This window comes from Schistocerca cancellata, chromosome 10 (assembly GCF_023864275.1).
Source record: "Schistocerca cancellata isolate TAMUIC-IGC-003103 chromosome 10, iqSchCanc2.1, whole genome shotgun sequence".
Classification (NCBI taxonomy): Eukaryota; Metazoa; Arthropoda; class Insecta; order Orthoptera; family Acrididae; genus Schistocerca; species Schistocerca cancellata.
Window position 1 is genome coordinate 6197035 of NC_064635.1, and position 12821 is coordinate 6209855.

General features: G+C 40.9%; 1 protein-coding gene across 1 annotated transcript in view; it reads left to right on the forward strand.

The window, feature by feature from the left end:
• Positions 1-12821, forward strand: part of LOC126106616 (acid phosphatase type 7) — a 93471-nt gene that overhangs the window by 64061 nt on the left and 16589 nt on the right. The window contains exon 7 of the mRNA XM_049912966.1: positions 7968-8139. Within this exon, the coding sequence (XP_049768923.1) occupies positions 7968-8139 (172 nt within the window). The remainder of the gene's footprint in view (positions 1-7967; positions 8140-12821) is intronic.

The following is a 12821-nucleotide window of genomic DNA, read 5'->3' on the forward strand; positions in this document are numbered from 1 at the left end:
CAGCAGTGCTGTCTTCTTGAAATTTTCAGGATTTCTCAATTGAAATCTCCTTTTGATGAAAAACTCAAGGAGACAAAAATTAGAAAGCACTATGTGATGTTTACCTTCTTTATTTCTTCATTAATAGTCCTCTGTGTTGACGTACTGCATTGTTACACTGGCTGAGAAAATGGGGTGTGGAAGTTCAACACTTACTACTGTAAATGATGTAGCTGACAGTTGCAAAGTTGCATTTCACAGTTCTTTCACTGTTCACAACCCCCAATATTACACAGTTATATGACCAGTTCACTATTGGTTAACTTTTGATAAGCCTTATTAATACGCTACAGGCAAACATCGACATACTGCTATGATAGTTTGCTGTTGAAGATGTATGAGCAGTAAAAACCTAATCACACAGTTCAGTTTTTACAGAATACACTGTCATTGTTTTAACACAGCCCATTGGTATTAAATTTAATTCCACTGTATTATTGTTACTCTAACTGATACAGATTTCACGTCTGAAAATTGGCCATTATACACTCCTGGAAATTGAAATAAGAACACCGTGAATTCATTGTCCCAGGAAGGGGAAACTTTATTGACACATTCCTGGGGTCAGATACATCACATGATCACACTGACAGAACCACAGGCACATAGACACAGGCAACAGAGCATGCACAATGTCGGCACTAGTACAGTGTATATCCACCTTTCGCAGCAATGCAGGCTGCTATTCTCCCATGGAGACGATCGTAGAGATGCTGGATGTAGTCCTGTGGAACGGCTTGCCATGCCATTTCCACCTGGCGCCTCAGTTGGACCAGCGTTCGTGCTGGACGTGCAGACCGCATGAGACGACGCTTCATCCAGTCCCAAACATGCTCAATGGGGGACAGATCCGGAGATCTTGCTGGCCAGGGTAGTTGACTTATACCTTCTAGAGCACGTTGGGTGGCACGGGATACATGTGGACGTGCATTGTCCTGTTGGAACAGCAAGTTCGCTTGCCGGTCTAGGAATGGTAGAACGATGGGTTCGATGACGGTTCGGATGTACCGTGCACTATTCAGAGTCCCCTCGACGATCACCAGTGGTGTACGGCCAGTGTAGGAGATCGCTCCCCACACCATGATGCCGGGTGTTGGCCCTGTGTGCCTCGGTCGTATGCAGTCCTGATTGTGGCGCTCACCTGCACGGCGCCAAACACGCAGACGACCATCATTGGCACCAAGGCAGAAGCGACTCTCATCGCTGAAGACGACACGTCTCCATTCGTCCCTCCATTCACGCCTGTCGCGACACCACTGGAGGCGGGCTGCACGATGTTGGGGCGTGAGCGGAAGACGGCCTAATGGTGTGCGGGACCGTAGCCCAGCTTCATGGAGACGGTTGCGAATGGTCCTCGCTGATACCCCAGGAGCAACAGTGTCCCTAATTTGCTGGGAAGTGGCGGTGCGGTCCCCTACGGCACTGCGTAGGATCCTACGGTCTTGGCGTGCATCCGTGCGTCGCTGCGGTCCGGTCCCAGGTCGACGGGCACGTGCAACTTCCGCCGACCACTGGCGACAACATCGATGTACTGTGGAGACCTCACGCCCCACGTGTTGAGCAATTCGGCGGTACGTCCACCCGGCCTCCCGCATGCCCACTATACGCTCTCGCTCAAAGTCCGTCAACTGCACATACGGTTCACGTCCACGCTGTCGTGGCATGCTACCAGTGTTAAAGACTGCGATGGAGCTCCATATGCCACGGCAAACTGGCTGACACTGACGGCGGTGGTGCACAAATGCTGCGCAGCTAGCGCCATTCGACGGCCAACACCGCGGTTCCTGGTGTGTCCGCTGTGCCGTGCGTGTGATCATTGCTTGTACAGCCCTCTCGCAGTGTCCGGAGCAACTATGGTGGGTCTGACACACCGGTGTCAATGTATTCTTTTTTCCATTTCCAGGAGTGTATATCCTGGCAATAATAGGCACTGAAACTGTATGTTGTTTGATGTGTAAGTTACAGAAATTACAATTATAACATAACTCCTTCAATTAACTGAATATAGAAAAATTCCTTCTTTTTAACAGTTTCTTCTTCTACAATGGTAAAGCCAAATTATTTGTTTAAATGATGGCTCTGCTAATATGTTTTCGAATAGAGCCAAATAAATACTTTAAGAATCCTAGCAGTTGTTCTTCCAAATGTTTATAATTATTACAGAATTTATATTTGTTTGTAAGTCAACAATAGAATCTGTCACAAAACAAATTACTGATTTCACCGTACAACAAAAGATATTAACTAGGAATAGCCAAAATAAATTAGGAAATTGATGACATACAGAAAACTAAGAACAAAATCAGATCTGGTGTTATATACCTTAATACTGAGGACAAACCTTTCTCTTTTATGAAAAAGCAGGTTATACTTAAGCATGTTAATGGTAATTAGGGAAAAATGAAAATAAAATTAATTTAAGGAGGCAGATGGAAAAACAAGAAAGGAAGTAAAAAGATCCCAGCTTGCTTCATCAAAACTAGTCCACAGTAGAGTTAAACATGGGAATCAATCAAGATACTGTGTGTTGATTTTCTTTGAATGTAATTCTGAATTCAGAAGTTGGTTTCTCATTATGATAAATGCCGAAATATTGGTGGAAATTATGTTGAAAACTAGATTAACGTGTAGACTATAATATAATGATATTTTTTAAAATATACTTGTGTTTGTGAAGTATGAAAATTATACTAACGAAGAAAGAAGCCACAAATTGTTTCTTATGATGGATCTTGTTGGTCTATGTAAATGACATCTAAATATGGCTTCAAGGTTGAGACTGTATGATAATGTGGGATAAAGGGATGGTACATAGTGACAAAAAGGAAACCCTTTTTCTGATTTTCTGAAGCAGCTGTTTATTTAATCACGAATCAGTTTTCAGCTCTTTAGGACATCGTCAAGTGAAATCTTATTGCAGCAACCACCGAAATAATGTGCCACATGTTAGTGAAAAAACTATTTACACAGGAAATTAATAAATTTTCTGCTCAAACATTTGTAAATCAGATTTAATTATTGTTTAAGAACTGATTTTAGAGGCACTTTGATGGCTTAGCTGTGGCTTTCCATCAGTTCTTTGCTATCTGAAATTTTTGAACTAATTTACTTACAGAAAGAAATTAAATAGAGGGTCAGGTACATGGTTTATGTGCTGTATTTATAGACTGGTATCACAAGACAAATACATTTTTAAATATAATAAGATTTAGGTTGCAGTGTAATTGAGAGGCTTTCTTATAAATCTCTTGGAACTTGATGTAAACATTAGCACAAAGAAACATTTCTTCATCATTTCCACACAAAAAACTATCATCTGCTTACAATACAATCACTGCAAACTCCCAGCATCCACAAATTTACATAAATGCAGTTTACCATTGTGTAGTACTTTGTTTTATCAGAAACTGCCTTTCAATCTTGGTTACAGACAAACTTGTTACTTTCAGTAATGGCTGTAGCTGTGGCTTGAGTGATAAACTTAAAAATGTTGTCCCCTAAGACATTAATGAGTGAAAATGTGCGAAATATGTTAACTTACTGACTTCTGAAGTAGTACATAACTGAAACAGCTGTGTTTTTCTGAGTTTGAAGCTAGCCCATTTTTGCAAAACCAGTCTGTAAGTTGCACAAAGACATCATTTGATACTTCTTTGCACTGTTCCAAAACAGTGCATGTATCGTCAGCAAACAGGATTATTTCTACCATATTAACTGATGTACATTGTATTGACAGCAGTACAAGGCATTGGTTAACTGATTCCTCCACCGTGTGTTCATGGTGTCCATAAGGAGTGTGGTGCCAATTACATCACAACCGTACAAGACTCTCAGCAAGACTTACAAGACTCAATGATGTGAGTAGCCGAATCGATGGCAATCAAGTGATACTAACCGGTCTTGAATGCCTTTATGCATCTGCCAACATTAAGTAGCAGACAACACTGTGTTCAGTGCAACCGTATCTATGAAAGCAGAAACAAAATGTAAAATAATCAACAACTGAAATGTTGTGCATGATTGGATTTGAAATCGTTGTATTTACTGACAAGCTAAATGGATTAAACACAGTTTTTCCTGATAGCTGGAATGTGAAGCAGCAGAAATGGGCCAATCAGTGTATTTAGATCTCTATTGATTCTTGCCAGCCAGACGAAGTGGCTATGCGGTTCTAGGCGCTGCAGTTTGAAACCGCGAGACCACTACGGTCGCAGGTTCGAATCCTGCCTCGGGCATGGATGTGTGTGATGTCCTTAGGTTAGTTAGGTTTAAGTAGTTCTAAGTTCTAGGGGACTGATGACCATAGATGTTAAGTCCCATAGTGCTCAGAACCATTTGAACCATTTGATTCTTGCCAAGTGTTTACTTAGAGAGGGCAGTTTGTTCTTCCACTTCAGCACATTCTGACACCAAAGGAATTGCTTAGAGATAGTGAATACAATAAACTGTTAATAATGACTATTTCATCCATAAGAGACGGCATTGTGAGGGCTGTAACTGTGTACAAATAAAACAGTTTCTGTGTCAGTCTCTCATTTATTTTGCTAGTATGCATTTCAGTGGTTGACACCACCATTGTCAGGTGGAGAATTGTGTATTTACATGGCTGGTGTTGGTGAAGAGTACAGACGTCTTTCCATTGTTATAGACAGAGGGCAGTGTAGGCTATTTTGCATTTTTTTGCTAATGATGAAAAGCAGAGATGCAAAACAACCTTCACTGGTATTTGTCTGCGACTGAGAAAGATACCTGTACTAATCACCAACACCAGCCATGTAAATAAACAATTCTCCACCTGAAGATGATGGTGTGAACCACTGAAATAGTTAGTGGCAAAATAAACAAGTGACTGGCACAGAAACTGTTTTGTTGACAGACTGTTAATACATAGTGTAGTGTACTGCAGTACTGAAGACTGATGAATCAAAAATATAAATAATTTTCTTCAACAAGCTCTAATGAAGAAAAGCTCTTGTTGCAAGATACCTTCATGTACTAAATCTCCATAAATATTTCTGTAGCTAGACACAAGTGTGTAGAAAGTGGCGTAGGTTGTGTCCAGTATGTCTGGTCATTTCTGCCTACTCGAGACTGCAAAATTCAAGTTCAACCTTACCTAGGTTAGCATTGTGCCTCAGCACTTAGAACTTCCCTCCTAGCTATTCTGTGGCACTGTACTCTTTCTGATACAGTATCTTGTAGCTGCAAACAATGTAACTATGTGGCTACAATTGGACGCGTGGGTGGCTAGGTTACTTCAAATAATATTCTAGTATGCTATTGCAGTGCATTTATTGACTAATACTGTATAATAATTCAGAACCACTCAGTTTGGTACAGTTAACTTCAAAAAATGCGGAAAATACGGGAGCGTATTTGACACTGAGTCTGATCTAGAAGGCATCCTAATACCGACTGGAGTTTCTGAATAAAATTGGTCTTCTTTAGGCAGTTAAAATATTATTTATTGCAATTGCAATTTTGACACGAGGTCATTGTTGAGCATTGTGCAGTGTAGTAATCCACTCAATAACATACAGCTGTAAAGTGTTAGAAGATAGTTCCCAGCAGTGTAAATTTATCAGCTGTCCCATACACCACGTGGACACGTGTTAGAAAGCTAGTGAAATAATAGCAGGTACAGTAAACATTTAAGTTAAAATCTCGTTTAACAGGTGTGGTTGATGATTATATCTGCTATACAAGATTTTGACTTATGTGTTTATCAGGCATGCTGTTATTTCACCAGCCTTCTAGTATGTGCTCACTTGGTGTATGGAATAGCAGATAAATTTACACTGCCAAATGCTTTCAAAATGCTGGTAACTAGCTTCCAGCATGCCACAGCTTTATGTTGCTGAGTGGGTAATTACATTTCAATATGCTTGACAATGAATGTCAAAACTGCAATCATAATAAATAATGAAACTTCCTGCCAGATTAAAACTGTATGGCAGACCAAGACTCAAACTCGGGACATTTGACTTTTGGGAATAGTTGCTGTATTGACTGAGCTACCGAGTGTGACTCGCAACACAACCTTACAGCTTTACTTCTGTTGATATGTGATCTCCCACCTTCCAGACTTCTCAGTCCAGCACACAGTTTTAATCTGCCAGGGAGTTTCGTATCTGTGCACTCGGGTGAAAATTTCATTCTGTTAATAAATAATATTTTAACACCCTACAGCAGAATGACTTCAATCAGCACCTTATGGCACTCCTAGTCTCGCTGCCCAACTTCCAGTCTTACTCATCAGTGAAGCAACCTGTACCACTGCTTAAGAAAGCAGGTTATTTGTTGAAACTGCAGCAGCACAGTACAAAGTTAAAAATATCAAAAAAATGGTGTCTGTATTAACAGGAACCTCAAGAGGTGGGAGAAAGATTGAACATGATTAACCTCTCCACCTGGACTATTCTCAGTTTTCATTACGATCAGGCATACTCTACACTTTGTTCGTGTGAAGAGTTGAGAGAAAACAGATGTGTGCTTGGGTGCAAAGACATCCTACAAACTCCCATGCAACATAAATCACACTGTTCAGAAGAAAACCATAAACGAAGGTTCAATAGCCACTGCTTCGCAAATTCTGTGGGATTATGTAGATTCAAGGACTGCAAAGTTTGTGTCTGCTAATGGAAAGTAAAAAAGTTTGTTGTAGAGCTGCATGACAGGTAATAACATATCGTAATCAATGTTCTGTTGTTACAAATGGAGGTAACTGTTTTCTTTGAAAAACACATATGTTTTCGTGTAAAAATTAACTATAGAAAGAAAGTTCTGGTAGAATGTAAATACTGTATGAGTAAAGGAGACAACTCACCAAAAAGCAGAAGTACTGAGTCATTGACAGGTGTGCACAAAAGGAAGGAGACTTGATAGCTTTTGAGCAAATCCTTTCTGGAGCCAGAGTACAAATACACACCGAAAACACATTCACGCATGCAAAGACACATGCCTTACATAGTGCTGGGTGGATGTTTAGTACCAGGATTGCAAATCAGCAGTGGAATAGTTCGGATTGGGGATTGCGTGAAGTTGGGTGGATAGATGGGGAGAGGAGTAAGAAGAGGAGTTTGGAGTGCTTATCTAGAGGCTCGGGGGGGGGGGGGGGGGGGGCAGTTTGCCAGCTAGGAATGCAGAAAGCAGGGGTGGAGGCATCCGGAATGGCTACATGGTGCACAGGTGTCGGAGCTGGTGGCAAGCAGTGCACGGTGAAGTGGTGTGGGGTCGTGAACGCTGAGGGGATGACAGGACGGAGGAAGAGGAAGCTGTTTGGAGGAGGGCACAGGAGACTGCTGACTGTTGTTTACTGGAGGGTTAGGGGAATGGAGGATGTGTAGTGAAGATTACTCCCATATACATAATTCAGAAAAAATAGTGCTTACGAGTGGGAGGAGGGGGATTGAGATGGCTCGGGTGAAGCAAGCATTGAAGTAGAGGATGTTATTCTAAGCTACATGTTGTGCAACCAGGTGGTAAGCTTTGTTGTGGCCCACAGTTTGGTGGGCCCATTCATTGTGGTGGACAGCTGGTCAGTTGTCATACTGACATAAAAACCTGTGCAGCTGAGCTGATGTATGACTTGGCTGCTTTTACAGGTGACCCAGCATCTGATGATGTAGGATAAGCCTGTTGCGGGACTGATTTAGGATGTGCTGTATGGATGGCTCGGAGAGCTAGTAAAGTTATTGAGTTTCATTATGTGGCTACTGATAACACATCTACATTACTCCTAAATTATTTACATTCTACCAGGAATTTTGGTTACCATGTTTATGACACTAATGTGTTCCAACTTTCGGGTACTCTAATGAGAGACTGTGAAAGGACTGTGCTTACATCTTGTACCTTAAGCTGTTGCTTGTTATTATTATTATTATTATTATTATTATTATCATTATCATCATTATTTCTTTCTTAAGGTTTGGTCTAGAGGAAGTTTTCTGCCAATACGGTGTGGACCTGCTGATTTGGGCTCACGAGCATTCATATGAGCGTCTGTGGCCCATCTACAACTACGTGGTACGCAATGGCAGCTACGAAGCTCCTTACAGGAACCCGCGTGCTCCTGTCCATGTAACAACCGGATCGGCAGTAAGTGGATGATCATGTTTGACAATCTACAGTGCTATTTCTGCTATCCTTACAGAGAATTAATGTTACAGTGTGAAAGTACAGAAAACTTTTGGTGAGTACTCACAGATGTACTTAGTAGTGTGACTTCAGTGCATAGCCTTACCTTCAGACAACAATTACCTGGTAAATATCAGTGTTACATCAGAGCCTGTTTCCTTAATTCATATTATTCAGACAGTAATTTATGTTTTGCAGATTGCTGTGGTGAAGTTAGTGTCGCTGTGGGTGGTTTTTATTTTAGAGAAGAGTTTGGTTCTCAGGTTATGTAGTACTGTGTACTTAAAAGAAATTTTGACCTTGCTAATAAACTTTTTACCTGTACTAATTGTAAGTTTCCTGATTATAGAAATGTGTTTGGTATTATCTAATGTGTGGTAATTATGAAGCAATTTTAATTTAAAAATTTCACTGTTTATTTAAAATACAAGGGAAAGTGTGTTAATTATATTATGATCTTAAATAATATTACCTTAGCATAAACTGCGAGTTAAACCGATGTAAATAATTTTTGAAGTTCAGAATGAATTTTCACTTGCAGTTTAAAACTGCGTGGCAGACAGGGACTCTAAAACCCAGAACCTTTGCCTTTTGCAGGAAAATGCTCTGTTGAGTGACCTGTTATGACTGACCCTCTGTTCTCATCTCTGAATTTACTTGAAGAGTTCCCTTGAGTTTATGGCTGTCAGGCACGTGGCAGGGATTTTGTGCATCAGTTATCCCGGTGGCAGTTATTTAAACGGTGTGGCTAGTCCGACCTACAAGCTGCTTCCTCTATGTATATGGAACTGTAATTAATGATTGTTTTGCACCAGTAAGTCTCAAAATTAAACACTGTTTATTCTTTCAGCTTTTTCCGTTTTGTAGACCCTCATCAGATTCTCTCGGTGAAACTGATCTCTGCTCACTTAAGCACAGGTGTTGCCTTCTCTCAACTATCATGAGGCACAATAATTCAGTTATATAGTTACTTTTCAGATATTCAACATTTGTACACGGTTATATAAGAAATTTATTTGCTATATGCTGACATTCTCGTCACATTCCCCAGTCTTCAAAAGGTTCCCAAAGTTGAACTGTTCTACATGATTTTACATCACAAATTAATGTTTTTGAGTAGTCAAAAATGAACATGATTGATGTTTCTCATTTTCACTATCAGACTCGGTATACTTCAAAATTAAACTTCTGTTCACATCTCTAGGCCGCACCCTAACCGACAATCTCGGCCGGTCGCCACTAGCCGACTCGCTTTCACGACTCAAAAGCTTGCGCAGTCCCCAGGGATTCGCCTACCATTGTCGCATTCCTGTAGTTTCCAGACCTCCTAGGTCTTCAGCAGCCAGCAATGAGCTGCTGATACTGATATTTTAATAAGAGTATCAATTATGGTACCTGTAACTATCTGGGCAAGAATCGTGACCCCGCCCTCACAGATTTACTTCCACCAGTTCCTCTTCTCCTACCTTTGAAACTTACAGACATTATCCTGCTGGACTAGCACTCTTGAAACTAAGGAGTGCAGTTTATACGATGGAAAGTTAACAGCAGAAATGAAGATGTGAGGGTGGGTCGTGAGCCGTGCTCGGATAGTTTGGTCAGTAGAACATCTTCTCAAAAAGGCAAAGGCAAAGGTACCAGGTTCGAGGCCCTATCTGGCATAAAGTTTTAGTCCTGCAGGAAGTTTCAACTTTCCTGGTCACCGAACACTCTCAAGTATTAGAGTGTTTGTAAAGATAGTCAATTTTAAATTCAAAAAGTATTCATTGCCATTAAAAAAACTTAATTTCATTCATTATCTGGCAGTTATTCTACTGCAAATTTTTCATATTTACTTGCTCATTTATTGGTCTGAGAACTGACTTTGTTACTGCTTGGTGTGTGCTCTTCCAGCATTCAATTTTTGAAGTATTGAAATAAGTACACTCCAACTCAGACCACACACTGATGAGCCAAGACAATGTGGTCATCTGCTAAATATGCGTTGGTCCAACTTTGGAATGCAATACAGCAGTGATTGTGCATCGTGTGGATTCGACAAAGGAAAGTTCTCAACATGATGGCAAAAAGGACAGTTTATGCTTTCATAGTGGAAAGTTCTGGGCCTGATAGTGAAAATGACAACTTATGTTTTCAAAGAAGTTTGTGTTGAAAAATAAATCTCTTCTAATATCAATCCATTTCATCCAGTGGTGTCCTAATGCCATTATCCCCTCTCTGTAGTGTTCTGGAACTGCTGCAAAGTACCCATCTATAGCTGCAGTGTTTTTCGGTTCAACGAAAACTTCTAACTGACGAGGAATTGCTTCAGTTTTGAGGACTACACATCCCAAAACACTGACACCATAATCTTTGTTGGCTTTGGCACCATCCTTGCCTTATTTGGAGCTGAAAAACTGTCTTCTATCAACTGCATAGGCTGTTTGAATTTGGATGTGTAGTGGTAAATTCACGTTTCATCCAGTGTCACAAAATGACACAAAAAATCACTTCTGTTTTTCTTAAACAGTACCAAACACATCTTGGGAAGTGTCGTGTGAACACGTTTGTGATCTGCAGTTAGCACACATGGCACCCCTCTTGCACAAAGCTTTCTCATGTTCAATTCTTGGTACAATATGTGAGTGACATGTTCCTCTGGTATTCTATAACATTAGCAGTTTCACATACCTTTACATGCCGATCTTCCAAAATCGTATAATTTACTTTGTCGATTATTTCTGGTGTGCTTTAACTGCCTGGGTGTCCTTCATGTGGATCATCTTGGACACTTCCACAGCCACATTTAAAGAGAGCCGGCCACCCATTTCTTCACGATGGAAATTGAGGATGAAGAGCTGCCAAATACATTCAGAAACTGCAAATGGATTTTGGTCAGTGCTTAACATTCTTTTACAAAGAATTTATGCACTGCACAGTAATCAAATAAATTTCATTTTATTTTATTTTATTTTTGTTTTACACCACCACATTCACCACAACTGCTTCAAATGACAGCCTGAAGTCAACTGCTGTCTAGAATGACATGCAATGTTACGTGGCGTCTACTATCACGTGTACTAATGTAAGGGGGGAAAATTGTGCAAGTAGTGGCGTGATCTCTGGTTGAGGCCGAGAACTTTGCACACAGCCCTCGTACAGTATATGGTACCAGATGTCTATGCACAATTACCATAAATTACGAGCTGCTGGTTTGTGGGTGTGAAACTGGCACTCGATATCATCGCAGGTGTGTTCCATTGCTTTCAGATCAGTTGAGGGTGGTAGCAAAGGCATCAGTGTGAGTTTACTGCTGTGCTACTGAAACCCATGAAGTGAGATTCCCAGCTTGTAACATGAACAGTTATCCTGTCTGATGCTGCCAATACTGTCAGGGAAGACATAATGCATAAAAGGAAGCAGGTGGTCCCCACAACGTCTGTGTAATCCATGGCTGTCACAGCATCTTCTGTTACTGCCACAGCTTCCATTAAAGCCCAGGTAAATATCCCCCACAGGATAATACTACCCCCATCGGCCTACACCCATGGCGTGGTGCAGGTTTCGAGTAGCTGTCCAAGTGGACAGCAGCATACCATGACACGACACAATTAGAAGCATTATTCACCTGATCAGATGACACATTTCCATTGATACAGGTTCCCGTCTTGATGATACTATGCCCACTGGAGTTGCCCAAGAGTAGTTTGAAAAGTTCTCAGAATGGAATAGAAAGAAATGAGTAACATCGGTGAACCTTTTTCATTTTTCAGTGTAGTCTTGCTGTACACTAATGCCCTTTCTCCAGCAATGTTCCACTGCCTTGAACCCATCTCGAAAATTAGATTTCGCCAGGTGTGCAGAATACCCATCAACTTCGGCTGCCAGGTCTTCATTTAAACAGAATATCAATCCACTGAGGAAAAGTCTCAGCTTTGGGAAGAGATGGAAGTCTGATGCAGCCAAATAAGATGAATAAGGCAGGTGTGGCAACAATTCTAATCTTAGTTTAGGTATTTTTTGCCATGGCAAAACAGTAGTTTATCGGCAATCTATAAGCAGAACCGCTTTCGCATCCATGAAAATTAATGGCATAATCTTTCTAGGCAACCGTATTGCCTTGGTTTTCCTTGGTGATCGTGATTCAACATGTTTGCACTGGTTTGACTGTCGTTTTGTCTCAAGAATATAGTATGGATCCAGATTTTATCTGTGGTCGCAGATCGATGCACACAATCTTGTTGCTTGCTCCCTGCTCATTGTCGGGACATTTGCATTCTGGTAGCATTTCTCATCTTGTGTAACAGTTGCAGCACCCATCCAACAGATAATTTTCTCATATTGAGTTCCACTGTTAAAACGTAATATGCCTGTTCAAATGACATCACTTCAACTTCAACAATGTCTCACACTTTCAGTCGGCGATTTTATGTGATCATTGTATGCACTTCTGCAATAATTTCTGGTATAATGGCACATCTTTCCCATGCCACTGTGCAGATCGTCATCTAAGCTGCCCCCACCAAATTTAAACTCGTTTCTCCTCTTGGCAACAGTTGAATCCCCCAGTATGTTCTGAAAATTGGGGTGAATTTCCATCAGTTTCAACCCTTTCTCTACAGAGTACTTAATTAGTGCTTGAATCTCACTTTTTTCCATCTTCA